This window comes from Sciurus carolinensis, chromosome 3 (genome assembly GCF_902686445.1).
Source record: "Sciurus carolinensis chromosome 3, mSciCar1.2, whole genome shotgun sequence".
NCBI classification, from domain to species: Eukaryota; Metazoa; Chordata; class Mammalia; order Rodentia; family Sciuridae; genus Sciurus; species Sciurus carolinensis.
In genome coordinates this window covers 148,705,074-148,723,708 of record NC_062215.1, presented here as the reverse complement: position 1 = coordinate 148,723,708, position 18,635 = coordinate 148,705,074, and the positions used below count along the sequence as shown (strand labels likewise).

Genomic DNA, 18,635 nt, shown 5'->3' with positions numbered 1-18,635 from the left:
TGTCTGCTAGCATCCCTTCCTGAGGGAGTCATTTCCACCCCACCTCCAATCTCTCATCAGGTTGGCGATCTAACACTCATAGCACTCTGCTTATACCCATGCCAGGATGACCAGGAAATTTGTACAAGAATGTTAAAAGCAGAAGTCTTTATTTTTTTATAGCAGTAGCTGGTGGTGGTGGTTTTCTTACCAAGTGAAGAAAGAATGCCTGTGAAAGCAAACACAGAGAGATGAATAAAGACACGGAGAGAGAGTGTCCTGATCACGTTGAGTCCCTGGGACTCAATGAACCAATATATTTCTTTTTTTTAATGAAGTATATTACTTACAAAGCAAACATAAAATGCATTGGTACATTTAAAGTCAAATGGACATGTTAAGGATGATTATACTTAGGTGTTATTCCATTATTGGGGCAAGGAAGAGAGAAGAGAGCAACTGTCACCCAATATTTAGGGCGCTGCCTAATATACAGTATTTGCTTCACACATTTGAGAGCTTGAAACTAATTGATTAAGTGAAAAAATGACAAATGAGTAAATTCATATAAAACTTCACTAAGAAACCTTTAAAAAATAAAATTAAGTATGACAATTAGTAAAACTTCTAAGTGTGAAAATAATGAAAAGCAAATGTTTTAATTTATTTTTCCATAGCTTTATTGAGAGAAAATTGAAGTACAATAAAATGCACATATTTCAAGAATGCAGTTTGATCAGTTTTGACATGCTTGTAACCGATACAATCAATATAAAAAGCATTTCCATTACTTTCTTTTAAAATTTGAAGTCCTGCAGACTGTGTTTCCTGCATGATTTATTACATTAGAATTCAATCACCTTAAGATATATAGAACCCCACATGTCAAATGTTTCAAAACTAAATGGCACACTTATAAATATTTTTTTAAATGACAGAATTCACTGCATGAAATAATACACACTATTTGGAGTTTCCATTTAAATGACAAATAGAACATGTTTTGATGTAAATATCTCACCTCTTTTCATGAGAAAATTGTTAACATCTTTATCTGGGAGTCTCGACTTCAGAGGTCTGTATTTCAGAGCACCTGAAATCATTTGTAAAAGTAGACAATTGCGACTACACCAAACTTAAAAACTTCTTGCATCAATGGAAACAGTCCCTGGAGTGAAAGGTAACCTGTGCAATGGGAGAGAACATTTGTAAATCAAGTATCTAATGATGAGTTAATATCCATATTATATAAGGAATTTCTACAACTCAGCAACAAAAAAATCAAAACCCAGTTTTAAAATGGACAGTTCTCTAAAGAAAATATACAGTTGCCTATAAGCATATGAAAAGATGCTCAATGTCATTAATCATATGAGAAAGGCAAATCAGACCACAGTGGGTTATCATCTTACACCCATTAGATTAGTCACTATCAAAAGAAAGATAAAAAACAAGTGTCGGGATATGGAGAAATTTTGCACATTGATAAGAACATAAAATGATGCAGTTGATGCAATTGCTATGAAAAACAGCATGGAGGGTTCTCAAAAAATTCAAAATATTATTACATATAATCTCACTTTTAGGTATATATTCAAAAGAGTTCAAAGTAGGATCTTGAAGAAATATTTGTGCACCCATGTTCACTATATCATTGTTCACAATACCCAAGATGTAGAAGAATCCAAATGTCCTTTATCCGGTATAAACACAGAGTGGAATATTATGCAGCCTTAAAAAGAAAGCAGTTCTGTCACATGCTATAGCATGTTTAAATTTTCAGAACATTGTACTAAGTGAAATAAGCCAGTCACAGAAGGACAAATACTGCATGAGTCCCCTTATATGAAGTATCTAAAGAATCCAAAACCATAGAAATCAAAAGTATAAAGGAGTTTGGCAAGGTCTGAAGGAAGTAATATTTATTAATTGCAGAGTTTCCATTTTGCAAGATGAAAAATTCCAGATATCTGCTACACAGTAAAGTGAAAATACTTAACACAACTGTACACTAAAAAATGGTTAAGATGGTAAATTTAATGTTATTTTATTTTTATCACAATTTTAAAAATCTCTCAATTGTAGGAAATACATATTGTCTGTAATTGCTTAAAGTTTGAACTTTGACATCTTCATTTTTATTATTTTAGATCAACTAATGTTACTTTCAGTGGTTCACTGCATTTACTATTTTAATTTTATTTTTTGATTATAAGTGCAGTTTCATACACATAAGCAAATTAGCAATTTTCTGCCACTGGCACTTTTCTAATGCATTTTATTATTTTTTTGTTCTCCTAGTTTACTTAAAAGACTTTTATTCTTTGAAGAAAGATAATAAATCCATTTGTCAGCCCACGTACATTTCTTTTTAAATGTATGCTAGTTTTCATAATTTGCAAATGAGAATCTTAACTACATAGATCATCTTTTTTTTTTTAAAGTGTATGATATAATATCAAGCAACAATAAGTGCCTCTAAGAAAATCAAAGTAGAAGAAGAGAATAGAAAATAATAGATTATATTTTGGAGCTTTTTGTTTGTTTTTTACATTTTATTTATTTTTTTTTGATTCATGGTACACAAATGGGGGGCATGACTTTTCGTTTCTCTGGTTGTACACGATGTAGAGTCGCACCATTTGTGTAATCATACATGTACATAGGGTATGATGTTTGTCTCATTCCATTATCTTTCTTTCCCCCTGTTATAGACCATCTTTTCCCACTGTGTTGAAATTTACCTTTATCATAGGCTAATTTGATATGTTAATTACTGCATGCTGATTTCCTTGTTTACTTGGGATATTTCAGTAGTCTGTATTATGTCCCATTAATATAATTTTGTTATAATACACTACTATACAACTTTAATTATAGCTTTAAATTCATTTAATGTTGGTAGACAACTACCATATCTACTATTTCAACTTCTAAACATTAGGAAAGTTTTGTAGCTATTTTAGTCCCCTTCTCCCAAGTATCAAGCAGGCTGCTTGATCATGAGCTGTGGAACCCTAGTTCCCAGTTCCCCTCATGGGACTGGAGGAAACATAGCAGACCTTGTTTGGGATCATGGTGTCTGTCTACTCTAACTTGGGGGGGATCCCTGGCTTGCTTGTCTCCATCTTGCCTACCTTGGAATGCAGGTGGGGAAAGCAGTGGGAACTGGTCATAAAAGCTATAAGAAGACAATAAACCCACACACTATGGGGTCAGGAGATTCTGAGTAAGGATTTATAATAGAGCATCTAAGATACAGAGGAGCTAATTTTTTGTTTTTTTGTTTATAAATTCAGTCTTTTTATTGTAAGTTGTTCATATGGTCTGTTTTTTCTTGAGTCAGTTTTGGTAGTTTGGCTCTTTTAAAATTTTTTTTTACATGTTATTTTTAATTATACATGGCCGTGGAATATATTTTGACATATCATACATACATGGAGTATAACTTCCCACTCTTGTGGTTGACATGATGTGGTGTCACACTGGTCATGAATTCAAATAAGAACATAGGAAAGTTACGTCCCATTCATTCTACTCTTTCCCATTCCCATCCCCTATTCCCTCCCCTCTCTTCCTCCCACTCCCTGCTGTCCAATCCGGTGAACCTCCACTCCTCCCTTTCCCCCAACCAACATTGATGTGGCTGCATCATTACAGTATGTTGATTTTAAGTCCTTTGGGTATATGCCAAAGAATGAGATAACTGGATCAAATGGTGGTTCCATTCCAAGTTTTCTGAGGAATCTCAGTACTGCTTTCCAGAGTGGTTGCATCAATTTCCAGTCCCACCAGCAATGTATGAGTTTACCTTTTTCCCCACATCCTAACCAACATTTATTATTACTTGTATTCTTGATAATTGCCATTCTGACTGGAATGAGATGGAATCTCAGTGTAGTTATGATTTGCTAGTGATGTTGAATATTTTTTCAAGTATTTGTTGACTGATCATATTTTTTCTTCTGTGAAGTGTCTGTTCAGTTCCTTTGCCCATATATTGATTGAGTTATATGGGGGTTTTTCTGTTCTAAGTTTTTTGAATTTCTTATATATCCTGGAGATTAATGCTTTATCTGAGGTACATATGGTAAAGATTTTCTCCCATTCTGTAGGCTGTCTTTTCACATTACTAATTGTTCCTTTGATGAGAAAAAATCTTTTTAGTTTGAATCTATTCCATTATTGAGTCTTGATTTTACTTCTTGTACATTAGTAATCTTGTTGAGGAAGTTGATTCCTAAGCCAACATGATGTAGATCTGGGCCTACTTTTTCTTTTTGTGCTTTAGGAGTCTTGTTAAGGAAGTCAGTTCCAAAGTCGACATGGTGGAGATTTGGGCCTACTTTTTCCTTCTATTAGGCACAGGGTCTCTGGACTAATTCCTATGTCCTTGATCCACTTTGAGTTGATTTTTGTGCAGGGTGAGAGAATAGGGGTTTAATTTCATTTTGTTACATATGGATTTCCAGTTTTCCCAGCACCATTTGTTGAAGAGGCTATTTTTTCTCCAATGCATGTTTTTGGTGCCTTTGTCTAGTAATGAAATAACTGTATTTATGTGTGTTTGTCTCTGTGTTTTCTATTCTGTTCCATTGGTCTTCTTACCCATTTTAGTGCCAATACTATGCTATTTTTGTTACTATAGCTCTGTAATATAATTTAAGTTCTGGTATTGTGACGCCTCCTGCTTCACTTTTCTCACTGAGGATTACTTTGGCTATTCTGGGTCTCTTATTTTTCCAAATGAATTTCATGACTGCTTTTTCTGTTTCCATGAAGAATGTCATTGGAACCTTAATAGGAATTGATTGCACTAATCTGTATAGCACTTTGGATAGTATGGCCATTTTGACAATATTAATTCTTCCTATCCAAGAAAATGGGAGATCTTTCCATCTTCTAAGGTTTTCTTCAATTTCTTTCTTTAGAGTTCTGTAGTTTTCATTATAGAAGTCTTTCACCTCTTTTGTTAGATTGATTCCCAAATATTTTACTTTATTTTTGAGGCTATTGTGAATGGGATAGTTTTTCTAATTTCTCTTTCAGTTGATTCATCACTGATATGTAGGAATGCAATTGATTTATGGGTGTTAACTTTATATCCTGCTACTTTGTTGAATTCATTTAAGAATCCTAGAAGTTTTATAGTGGAGTTTTTTTGATCTTATAAATATAGAATCATGTCATCAGCAAATAGGGATAGTTTGATTTCTTCTTTCCTATTCATATCCCTTTAATTTCTTTCTTTTGTTGTTGATCTGGCTAGAGTTTCCAGGACTCTGTTGAATACATACAAGTGATGAAAGAGGGCATCCCTTGTCTATTTCCAGATTTTAGAGAGAATGCTTTCAATTTTTCTCCACTTAGAATGATGTTGGTCTTGGGTTTAGCATATATAGCTTTTACATGTCAAGGTATGTTCCTGCTATCCCTAGTTTTTCTAGTGTTTTGAACATGAATCGATGCTGTATTTTGTCAAATGTTTTTTCTGCATCTATTGAGATAATCATGTGATTCTAGTCATTAAGTCTATAGATGTGATGAATTATGTGATGTTGATTTCTGTAAGTTGAACCAAACTTGCATCCCTGGGATGAACCCCACTTGATCATGAGGCACTTTCTTTTTAATATTTTTTGTATGTGATTTGTCAGGGTTTTATTAAGAATTTTTGCATCTATGTTCATCAGGGATATTGGTCTGAAATTTTCTTCCCTTGATGTATCTTTGGTTTGGTACCCGGGTGATATTAGCTTCATAGAATGAGTTTGGAAGGGTTCCCTCCTTTTCTATTTCATAGAATAATTTGAGAAGGATTAATGTTAGTTCTTCTTTGAAGGGCTGATAGAACTAGGCTGAGAATTCATCTAGTCCTGGACTTTTCTCTCTTGGTAGGCTTTTGATGGCATCTTCAATTTCATTACTTGAAACTGATCTGTTTAAATTTTCTATGTCCATCTGACACAATTTGGGTAGTTTATATGTCTCTAGAAATTTGTCAGTGTTTTCAAGATTTTCTATTTTATTAGCATATAAATTTTCAAAATAGTTTCTGATTATCACCTTTATTTCAGTAGTGTCTGTTGTGATTTTTCTTTTTTTTTCCTTTGTGAATTTTAGTAATTTTTCTTTCTTTGTTAGCTTAGCTAAGACTTTATCAATTTTGTTTATTTTTTTCAAAGAACCAATTTTTTGTTTTGTTGATTTTTTGGATTGTTTCTTTTGTTTCAATTTCATTGATTTCAGCTCTGATTTTAATTATTTCCTGTCTTCTACTTTTTGTGTTAATTTGTTCTTCTCTTTCTAGGGCTTTGAGGTATAATGTTAGGTTATTTATTTGTTGACTTTCTTTTGCTTTAATAAAAGAGCTCAATGCAGTGAACTTTCCTTTTAGCACTGTCTTCATAGTATCCCAGAGATTTTGACATGCTGTGTCATTACTCTAATTTACTTTTAAGTATTTTTTAATTTCATCCCTGATTTTTTTTCTGCTATCCATTGGTTATCCAATAGTGTATGATTTAGTCTCCAGGTGTTAGAGTAGCTTCTATTTTTTATTTTTATTGTTGATTTCTAATTTCATTCCATTATGATCTGATAGAATGCAAGGTATTAGCTCTATCTTTTTGTATGTGCTAAGAGTTGCTTTGTGGTCTAAGATATGGTCTATTTTAGAGAAGGATCCATGTGCTGCTGAGAGGAAAGTGTATTCAGTCATTAATGGATGAAATATTCTATATGTCTGTTAAGTCTAAATTGTTAATTGTATTTCTTAGTCTATAGTGTCCTTATTTAGTTTTTGTTTGGAGTATCTATCCAGTGGTGAGAGAGATGTGTTAAAGTCACCCAGTATTATTTTGTTGTATTGTAGTCTATTTGAGTCTTGAAATTTAGATGTATGTAGATGCTCCATTGTTTGGGGCATAAATATTTATGATTGTTATGTCTTGTTGCTGTATAATTCCCTTAGGTAGTATAAAATGTCTTTCTTTGTTCCTTCTAATTAACTTTGGCTTGAAGTCCACTTTACCTGATATGATAGAAAGCCCTGCTTGTTTACAAGATCCATGTGAATTATGTTTTTTCCCATCTTGTTACGTTCAGTCTGTGGATGTCTTTGCCTATGAGTTGAGTTTTTTGGAGAGAGCATATTTTAATCCAATCTGCCAGTTTGTGTCTCGTTTTTTTTTAATCCAATCTGCCAGTTTGTGTCTTTTGATTGATGAGTTTAAGCCATTTATATTCAATATTATTATTGAGATATGATTTTTTTATTCCCTGCCATTTTGATTATTTCTGGTTTTTAGTTTGAATTAGTTTCTCCTTTGACTATTCCTTTAGTGTGGTTCCTCCCTTTGATGGTTTTTACTTTCATTTTTCATTTCTTCTTCATAAAATATCTTACTGAATATGTTCTATAATGCAGGCTTTCTAGTGGTGAATGCTTTTAACTTTTGTTTATCATGGAAGGTTTTTAATTTCATTGTCAATTTTGAAGTTGCCAATTTTGCTTGGTATGGTGTTCTTGGCTGGCATCCAAGACCTACTATATTTGAGATCTGGATTGGTTTCCTTCTAAATGTTACCTGTCATTTTTCAATTGTATCCTTATTTTGTATGTTAGGTATTTTCATAATAATGTGCCTTGGTGTGGGTCTGTTGTAATTTTGTATATGTGGTGTTCTGTAAGTCTCCTATATTTGATTTTCCATTTCATTCTTTAGATTTGGGAAATTTTCTGATACTAGTTAATTGGAAAGATTGTACATTCCTTTGGTTTGTGTCTCCTAGCCTTCATGTATCCTGATAAATGTTAAATTTGCTTTTTTCAGGTTATCCCATATTTCTTGGAAGTTCTGTTCATGGTCTCTTACATCTTTTCTCCATGGTCAACTTTGTTTTCAAGATTATATGTTTTGTCTCCATTGCCTGAAACTCTGTCTTCCAAGTGCTCTAGTCTGTTGGTGATACTTTCAATTGAATTTTTAATTTGCTTTATTGAGTCCTTCATTTCAAGAATTTCTGCTTGATTTTTTTTTTTTTTAGAATCTCTCTCTTTCTTATTGATTTAAGTGATCTTTCATTTCCTATATTTTTCTCTCTGATTTCACTCCTTATATCACTCTTTACCTCACAGATCAGTTTAACTATGTTCTGAACTCCTTCTCTGATATATCTTTCACTGTGGTCAATGGATTCTGTTATTTATCTTGGTTTGCTTGGGGTGATTTTTTACCTTGGTTTTTCATATTGTTTGTGTGCCTTCTCCTCTAACAGAATGAATCTGGGGCAGTAGAGTTTCTACCCTGTGGACTTATAGTGGCCCTGAAGGTTTCTAGTACCTCACCACTTAGGGGAAGAAAAGTAACAACAACCAATGCAAACAATAAACAGTATTAAACCAAATAGTTCCTGCTATGATGTGCACAATGTTAATTGTCACAATAAACAGAAATGATATGATTAGTTATTACCTACAATAAAAATAGTAAGTGTGCAAAAGGGTTCACAATTTCAAATGGTGAACAGGGAGAGAATAGAAGTGATATAGGATGTGATGATTATGTGGGAGGAGAGAAGATAGAAGTAAAAAATTAAAGAAAGAGTGAAAGAGAATAATAGAGATTAGCTGTTAGTGGGAGAAAAGAGAAAGAGAATCAAGGGAAACATGAAAGAAAAAAATATATATAAAGTAAAAATTTTTTAAAAATAAAAATAATAGAATACAAAAACCCAAAATATACTAATCATCCTAGTCTTCAAAAAACTGATCCATGAATAATAACTGACTTCAAAAATGCTGGAAATGATAAAAAAATGAATATGTCTAAATGTTCATGAACCATTAAAGTTACAATTAAACAGAAAAGAAAAAAAAAAAACAATGGAAAGTTAAAAAAAAAATTTGTTTGCATTGGAGTTCCAAAGATTCTCAGCATCTCTTCTCAGCAGAGTTAGGTGGGGTTGTCTGGATGCTTCACCCTCCAGAATGCTGGAGTGAGAGAGGTAATCACACAGGCAGAATTCCTGGGAGTGGGGTTTAGGCTTAGGTGGGCTGCAGGGTCCTTGCTGAATGCCAATCAGTCTGGAGATTTTAAATCAGTGTACCTCTAGGGTATAGCAATTGCTGGTTCACACTGGAAGACTGCACCCCAGGGATCTCCTCTGGATTACACTTTAGTGGTGGGGGAGCCAATACTTAGTCCCTTATGTCACCTGCAGACCCCACATTTCCTGGTGTCAAGTTCAGTCTCCAATCTCAATCTCTCTCACCCCAACCCTTTAGTAGAATTTCCAGCCAAGTGTTTCTTTCCCATTTGTTCCTGAAAGCAGCAAGATTGGTGTGGGAGCGGGAGAGCAGGATGGGTTTCCATGACTAGTTGTTCCCTGTGTAAACCTCTCTCCATATTTGATTTTCTCCTCGTCACTTAGTCACATTCTATGTTGTGCATTGTGGGTTGGAGAGGTATATTAGGATGCTTCTAAAGCCACTCAGACTTCCTCATGCTGTCTTAATTGTGTGGTGGAAGAAGTACCTGGTTATGACTTAGGACTCAGAATCTAGGCTACTACTCAACTGGGTGTCTTGGGGAAAAGAACTTCAGCTTTAGATTCTTGTGTAGAAAAATAAAGATTCAGACTAGATTAAAGTGACTTTATCTCTAAAAATTCAATGGTTCTGATTCTAAAATTGTTCTTATATACCTTGCTTTAGCACCAATTATTTCTTTAGGAACTTTATAGTATTCATGTAATAATGCCAAGTTGAGAATCATCAGAAAATGCTATGTCAATATAATATCTTTCTTTCTTCCTTTCTTTCTTTCGCGATCCTTGGAGTTGAACCCAGAGCTTGAGCATGCTAGGCAAGCACTCTACCACTAAGCTATATCTCCAGACCTGTGTTATTTATTTTTATTTTTAAAATAATTTCATAACCCTTTAAAATCAGATTACATTTGTTCTGACAATTCCATTTCATTCCAACTTTTCTTTCTGCTTAAAGTGTCTATGCATTGTTTTGATTTTACAAATTCAGTAGGGTGAAAATTATAATACTAAGGAAACTAGTAGTACATAAACAGACATTTATTTGAAAAAGTTAGAAACACAGCACTTATATGTAAAATACTTATTTAGATTTAAAAATTATTTTATATCTTCGATGACTATTGGAAGAATAAAATGACCTTGACAAATATCCTTGTATTATAAGTAGTCTAAATTAAAACTTCTTCTTTTATAAGGTGGCTTTTTCATCAAAAGAACACTTTCCATCATATTTCAGATCAGAATATATAGAGTTGAAACCAAAATATCAGGTAAGTCCTGAGTTATCCTATCCCAATATCGAGTATAGTTAATTACTGGGTCTCTCTAATACTTAATACTTAATTCATACAGTACATTCATACACACACATATATGTGATTTAATGATTCCAAAACCATGCTACTCATTAGAAACATCTATCTTTAAAAAGTACTTAAAATAAATTTATTCTAGAAAATAAAAATATTTAATCACAGGTCTCATCTGACCTAATGAATCTCAGTTTGGAAATGGAAGCTGGGAACCTGCATTTTTCAAGAAGCCTTAGGGGATTCTTATTCTGTACCCACAAGCATTTGAAAACCACTTATAATAATTATAGCCATTAAAATTAACCTTGAACTACTACGTTGAAATAAAATAAATACTAGGCTGATTATTTCAGATTTTTCATTTTTGATTGAATAATGTAGAAGTTGTATGAAAAAAGAATTTGAATGAGAGACTTCATTTTGAAGACTTTCAATGATAGAAAAGCCTGAACCCAAAACTTCACATTGCTTATTGATATTACACTGAAATTTCACTTTAATTCAAGTTTTTTGTACTTTTCTCTTTTAACCATTTCTAAATCATACACATTATACATCAAACAGCAAGATTCCACTGTGACATGTTGAGGATTGGGTTTCATCATTGTTGAAACTCTCCTGCCTAAGAAAGATGATATTTGTCCCCAATCCTGTCTTTAAACAATATTTATGACACTTTTCATGGGATATCTATTATTTGCTTGCATTTTAAAAAATTTCCTACACTGCTGATAAACACACGACTGAGACTTCGATCCTGATGTTAACCACTGTTTGTTATTATTTAAGCAAACACAGCTAACACCAGAAATTCAGCCATCAGGAGAAGCTATTTATGGATGTCTATTCCAGGTGCAAAAGCATTTAGATACAAGGTAGTGTCAGAATTAGAAATTTGATGTTTTTGCTTTAAAGTTTATAAAAATAAGCTTCAAGTTTTAAAATAATTAAAGTTTGTGAAAGGTAGGAGAATGAATAGATAAATTGACATACTATTCAAAGAAAATTGACTAAAAAATTTATTATAAATTCAGAGTAAATGCTACAGAATTTCTTACCTTATTTATGTTGCAATTTCAGAAAGACAAGAAGAGTGGTTTTGATCCTTTTCTAAGGAACATAAACAACAAGATGTCAGTCAGGAAAAGGAAAGACCAAGATATTTACCAGTGTAAAAATACTTTAAGTTCAGAGGTTATAGAGCATGAAGACCAAGATCCTCCTCACCCAACACGTTCAAAACTTGTAGGATATAGCTGTGTATCCCGGGCCCGTGATTCTAGTACCATCCCCAAAAAGAATAAGTCAGATTGTGATCCTACTATCAATACAATGAAAACTTTGGACCCTAAGAGTAAGTCAGCCCATGATCCTGCTATCAATACAATGAAGAATTTAGACTCTAATAATAAGTTAAAGGAAAGACTACCAAATTTACCATGCTTCAGAGAACCATCAAAGACTGGAAACATAAGTACCCTTCACCTCTCAAAGTCAGTAAGTCTTAACCCCCATATAGAAAATTTAAAACAATCAATGGTGCTCAAGTCCATTTTAAGTAAAAATCTGCAAGATCTTTCTGATAAGTTATTTTCTAAACCAGAAGTTTGTCAGAACACTGAAGCAAAGAAGAAAACTAGTTCTCCATCTCTGTGTATTCAGGACAAACCAGCAAATTGTTTGGAAAACAAAGTATTGGAAACAATTCAAGATTTAAACAGCCGACTTTCGGAAAAAAACATTTCAGATTCAAAGTGTCTTTTAGCTCAAGTAATTAAAAACATCACCTCAGACTTACTTTCAGAATGTAAATCGGGAAAATCTCCAAATGTAGACAAAGTTGTCTCTGAGGCTGATCGAATAGATTTTCCGATGAAAAAAAAGAGTAGTTTCAAAAAGAAACATTTAACAAGTGAGGTATCTAGCCCCGTGTCAGGTTTCAGCGGAAGTATACATGACTATATTATAAAGCAAATATTCACTGCACCTATTTTCTCACAGTTGGAGAAAAGCATGAAAGAACTGAGCGAGACAGAGATGAACCTGCAGGATCAGTTACGCAAATCTTGGGAGACACGGTTATCTTCCAGTATTCTAGTTAACTATGGAGATAAGGATGATGAAATACAATTGCCACAGTCCAAATCTGTGATAAGTGAGATAATACAAGCATTTCCTGTAGATACTCTTTTAGAATCTGGGCTAATAAAAGTGATGGAACTAGATAGAGAACACCAGATGAGCACTTTGGTGAATACAGAGGAAGCCTCTTCTGAAGAAATCCCCAGGGATTCCACACATGATCCAGAAATCAAAAGAAAGACACAATTTCTTTCAAGACCCAGTGTTCCCAAAGAATCCACTTCTGGGCGTAGAGTTGAATTTATAGAAGACAGCCAAAACATGTTCCTAAGAGATTCAAAATATCATTCAACACCAGATACAGTAACAGATTCGTCAAGTCAGAGACTTGATGGAGAAGAAAGTGACCTAATGTTTATTTTAGAAAGTTTTGGTAGCTCATTAATGGATAAACTTCATGAGTCTGATACACCAATGTTAAAATCCTTTTTAAAAAACATATTTAATGCTTTTTTCAACTATAGTCAACCTGAAAAAAGACAACAACCAGAAAAGGAATTAGAAAGTCTAATTCAACATACTTTTTCAATTGACACAGAACACTCTGAAGAAATTCAAGGGAATTCGAATAAAGCAGACAGATTAGACAGAAAACCTGTTTTGAGTCCAAAGCTACGTGTGTTTCTAGAAGAACTCTCAGAGTCAGAAGTTAAAAATTTAAAATCTGAGTTGAGTAAACATATCCAGCATTATCTTGTAGAAAGACTCTCAGAATCAGGACATATCACCAAGGAGGATTTACCAAAAATCTACCAAAATCTGTATCTTATGAATGAGAAAGAACTGAAAGAACAGAATGCTTTTCCAGGGAAATATTCAGAAACTGTTAAAGAAATCATGTCTTTTGTAAATAAATTTAATCATCAATTCATAGATAAACATTTAGAAATAAAGCTAAGATCTTTTTTAAATGAAATTCTCCAAAACTATTTCCTTTCAAACCTTTCAGAGAGCAGTTTATTTAATGAGACAGAATCCATGACTATCCACTCAAACATGGCTTCTGTAAGAACCCAAAGTGCCTCATTATCTCCTCATGATATTTCAGGCGGGAGTTTTGGTGGAAAGCTTGAAATAAACATGAAATATCCTTTAAGCAAATCTTTACAAAACTTCCTTAAAGCTTTATCAGAAAATGAATTATTAAATTTAAAAGCCGATTTGAGCAAACAGCTCCAGAGACTTTTTATAGAAAAGCTTTCAAAATTAGGACTAGTGACAGAGAGGCAATTAGAGGGGATCAACCAGCATATAAGCTTGTATAATTCTAGTTCGATACCATTAAAATATATAAAAACAGATTTGCCTTTCAGAGATGAAAATTACTTTCTGGGAGAACATTCAGAAAAGCAAAGTAAATATTCAAAACTTGGTCAAAGCACTTTACCAAAAGTTTCTGAGGAGAAACGTATAGGATTAGAATTGGTCAGAAAGGAAGAAAAGGACTATTTTTCCTTGAACAATTTAAAAGAGAATCCACCAACAATTAGGGAACAGAAAAATTATTGCCCCGGAGAAGGCTTTAAAGCAGTAAGTTTAAGAAAAGAACCACCTTCCAACAAAAACGTCCAGGCTGTTCCATTAAATAAGTCATCAGACAGACCTACAGATATATTGCTTAAGAAACACAAGAAAGAACATGGTTTCATGCAGTTTCCTCGAGCAGAAAATTCTGTTTATAAAACAGAGATGCAAGAACCATACAGTCGGGATGGCAAATCAAAAATGGTTCCATCAAAAGTTTGCTGTGAAAGGACATTGAAAGTGAAGCCCTTTGATAAAAAGGAGAACATTAACGTTTGCAAATTGTCTGCTCAGGAAAAAACGGAAACAGTACTTCTGTCATATCCAAGAATTCCTAATTGCAAAATACCAAGGGAAGAGGAAGAATATTTAAATAGATTCACTCCCCCTTTGTGGCAGAATAACTTTTTAGCTCATTTCAATTCAGAGATTGAAGAACAATCAAAGTTAGACCTATACTGTGAGAGATTTAAAGGAAACAATAACAATAATAAAAAACATTTAGTAACATATGCACAATATGAAAGAGAACTTCAAAATCTTTATATAAACCCAAGTGAAATTTGCATTGAAAAATATGCCAAGGTCCCCAAACCACAATCCTTTAAGTATAAAGAAAATAAGAAAAACTCAAAACCATCCTTCTTCCCAGAAGTATTGAAGAGAGAAAACATAAAACCCAAGGTTCGGAAAGAAAGAGATTATGCCACCAAACCAAAAAAGTCACTTAACAAGGTAGTTAGGATCCTACCAACCATGCTGCCTACCACAAGAAGTCATCTAAGGAAATCTGCGCCAAGGACTTTGCTTCACTGGACTGCACGGAGAACTATACATGTAATAATGCTTTCCCTGTCTTCTACTTCTCTATTTGTCAAAGTTCTATCAATAACTTCATTTAGGATACTTATGCCTGAATGCAAGTGTGGGTGTAAATTTAATTGCCCCAAGAGATACAGACCTCCAAGCTTAAAAATTCTTCTGGAATTCAGATTATCACCTTGCCTGATTGAAAGTCTAATCACAAAATCAGGGGGGACTAATAACACATCTAATACCTTTTTATGAACTAGATAAAGGGCAGCCTCTCTGGGGAAGGAATTAGAAAAAGATGCCCTTTCCTCTGGGTAGACTCTCCATCTGGCATAGCCTAGAACCTCTAGGAACTTGCTGGATGTTAGTCCTGACAAAAATTAGCCAGGGACCTTTGTATGACAGCCTGCACAACATTTAGCAGTGGCGGAATGCCGCGGAAACATAATTGGGATTTTCTTTTCTGAGAGATCTAACTACTTTTGAAATAAAAGATCTTTTGGAACAGTTAGATTTTTTTAAAAGCCTGGTTTCTAAGGGAGGATCTAAGGGGAATCATTGGGTGTAGAGTCTGAATCTGGGGATGGCCCAAGAAGCATTGAGTGCTTTCATTCTTTATCTTTGTTGATGTTACAAACTTTAGTCCTTGTAAATTTAAAATGTACTTTTAAACCCTAACTTACCAATTTGATGTTTTATTTTAAAATTTAGGATTGTTCAGATAGATTTGAGGATCTACATGTGCCCTCAGTGCAGCATCTTAATAGAACAAAATCAAGAGCAAGACTTGTAGCAAAGAGCCCAGATGATAGCTGCAATCAGGCAAAACACGCTGCAAGGCCATATACTGCTCCAGAGCCTAACAAACGACGAGAATACTACACGGGAAAATTCGCAAGTCCTCGAATGGTTTCATCAGGCTTAGCAAATACAAATGATACAACCCCAGACTATGAAATACGTAAAATGCGATCAAAAAAAAGATTAAAAGAGGATATTGAAAAATGTTCGCTCATTTGTGATATTATCCAAATGTTAAAAAGTTCAGAATGATATGTGAGGCCAACAGTCAGAATTATCACTTCTCCATTAACAAAATGGTTTGGAAATCTGTCCTTGTGTGTGATAGAAGTTAGCAACCAAACTCCATCTTGTTAGAACCATTTTGTTACAATTAAAATGAAAAATAAACACATTTGATGTAAACGTGTTTTTGTTTATGAACCTTAGGGAAGAAACCCAGAAGTATTATCCAGTTGATATCCACTAGCAGACTTTTGTTTCCCAGCTTTCCCCTTTTTCACAAATATAAAAATGTCATTCCATATTTCTTTGGCTTCCCCCAACCTTTGTTACACTCTAAATTATCCCTGTCCACCCAGTTTTCAGGTTCTCTTTTTGCAGTCATCTATGTTCAATCTTTTTGTTATGAATGAACTTTACAAATCAGATCTAGTTATTTTCCCCAGACTCTGAGCAGTCTGCAATTCTCTGGGTTCATAGAACTTCTGCTAATTTTAACATCTGATAATTGCTCCCTCCACCCCCAGTCCGGGGATCAAACTTGGGGCCTTGTGCATGCTAGGCAAGTGCTCTACCACTGAGCTACATCCCAGCCTTGGTAATACATCTTTTTACACTGAAAATAAGGATAATAAAAGCTTTTAATGCTAATTCCTGAGGCATCTCCTAACTAGAGTGACTTTCTAAATTGAAAACTCTGAAAGGGTCTTTTTAATTGCACCAAAATCAGGAAACTGCATAATAACATATAATCTAAAAACCAAAGGATTTAAATCAGAGATGTCTGAGAATTGGTTCTATTTCTATAAAGCATAGTCTTTGCTGAACTTTGATCCACTTTTGAAAAACAAAAACATCAACTTAGAGAATTCTTAACAGTTTTAATCTTTCTATCAGAATTTATAAAGACCTTATGGTTTAAATAGAATTTCCCAGTGGAAAATATAATTCCTGGTCATTCATTCAATGTTATCATCCGGGTGATAATATTTTTTATGGGGATCAAGAATTTCCTGCAATCCTCAAAGTTGTACAGATGGTTTGACCTAGGATTTTTTAACTTTATGATAGTGTGAAACTGATATGCATTCAATGGAAACCATACTTTGAATTTGTGATTTTGATATTTTCCTGGGTTAGTGGTACACCTACCATCCTCACATGCTGCTGAACAGAAGCAGTGAGCTGTCACTCTAGTCAGCCACATGGTCATCAGGTGAAGCAATGAACCCTGCAGAGAGCAGTGCTGCTAAGTCTTGAAGTTTTGTAGGTTAGATGTCTTAAATGTATTTTCCACTTGGAGTATTTTCAATTTATGATAGGTTTGTCAGGACAAAAACCCTGTAAGACAAGGAGTGATTATACTTGAATCAGTTAGCATGTAACTGGGAAAACAACTCCAGACCTTTCAGGTAGAAGAAATATAGGGAATTGGTTTTATTAGCAATGGGACTAAGGCTAAGAAACCAGAAGGATAGTGAGGGAACCCAGAGATTAGCAAGAACTGGAAGTGGTCCCACCTCTGAGCTGAAAGGGAAGCAGGAGGAAGTGAAGTTGTCAGAGTCTGGAAGCTGGAATATAAGATACAGCCACTGCCAGGAACACCAGAGGAAACGAATGGGGCAGAAGGTGAGAAATACCATGTTTCTGCCCTCTCTCACCCTCTCTTGGCTTTCACTGTTGCCTCCCTGGACACCAGAGAATTAGGGTGCATGGGAAACAGTTCCCAGAGAAGCAGAGTTGGAAAGAGTGGAGAAATGGATTTGAGAGCCAATAGGCAACTGATCAATGGTGCTTAAGAGGAAAACCTCTGATCTGGCTTGAAGTAAAGGAGAAATTACTAGATGGAAATCTTTTAAGTTTTTTATCTCATTCCAATTGAAGGAAGAATTTGTTAAATATTTATTAAACATCTGTAATATGTCAGACAGTTTTGCTAAATACTATGAGTATCCTAGTGAATAAGACAATATTCTTTTATTATTATTATTTTTAATTTGTTCTAATTAGTTGTACATGACAGTAGAATGCATTTATACAGTTTGATAGATCATATATAAATAAATGGATGTAAGGACATTATTCTTAAAGAGTCCACAGACTAGTCGGAGACATAAACACAGAAGTAATTAAAATAGAGTTGTGTTAAGTGTTATTTGGAGAAAGTTCTATAGAAGCTTACAGGCATTTCAATTCAGACAACTGTGCTAGTTTGGGTCCTTCAAAAAGCAGACACAAAGATAAGGTTAGACCTTATGCCACAGTCAAACTAATGGACCCCGAACCTCTCCATATCCTAATTCTAGACACTGTGTTACTTCACAGGGTGAAAGGGACTTTCCAACTATACTAAGGGTCCTGAGATGGGGAGATTCTCCTGGATTACTTGTCAGAAGAGTTAATCAGAGGAGATGTGGTCATGGAAGTAGAAATTGAAGTTATGCTGCATCATGAGGCAAAGGGAAGCAGAAAGCCTCTAGAAGCTGGAAAAGGTGAGATTCTCCTCTAGAGGCTCCAGAAAGAATATATCCCTGCCAACCCTCCTGACCTTTAAGATAACAAATTGTGTTAAGCAATTAAATCTGTGGCAATTTGTTAGCGCTGCAATAGGAGACATGATTTTTTTTTTTTTTTTTTTTTTTTGGTCAGGGGGAAGCCTCTGAGGAAAAATGAGATGTTAGAGATGACTGGGAGAGCTGTCAGTTGTGATCCTGGTGAAAGGGAAGAACAGCGGGTAGACCAGGAAATGTCAGACTGCAGTGTCACTATGTAAATTTCAACAGAGCT

The 18,635-nt window shown here is 34.3% G+C and overlaps 1 protein-coding gene across 1 annotated transcript in view; it reads left to right on the top strand.

Moving 5' to 3' along the window:
- C2cd6 (C2 calcium dependent domain containing 6) overlaps window positions 1-15,826 on the top strand; it is a 171,352-nt gene extending 155,526 nt beyond the window's left edge. Inside the window, 5 exon segments of the mRNA XM_047543885.1 lie at window positions 10,230-10,301; window positions 11,418-11,619; window positions 11,656-14,849; window positions 15,537-15,797; window positions 15,800-15,826. Of these exon segments, the coding sequence (XP_047399841.1) occupies window positions 10,230-10,301; window positions 11,418-11,619; window positions 11,656-14,849; window positions 15,537-15,797; window positions 15,800-15,826 (3,756 nt within the window).
- Window positions 15,827-18,635: the final 2,809 nt, after the last annotated feature.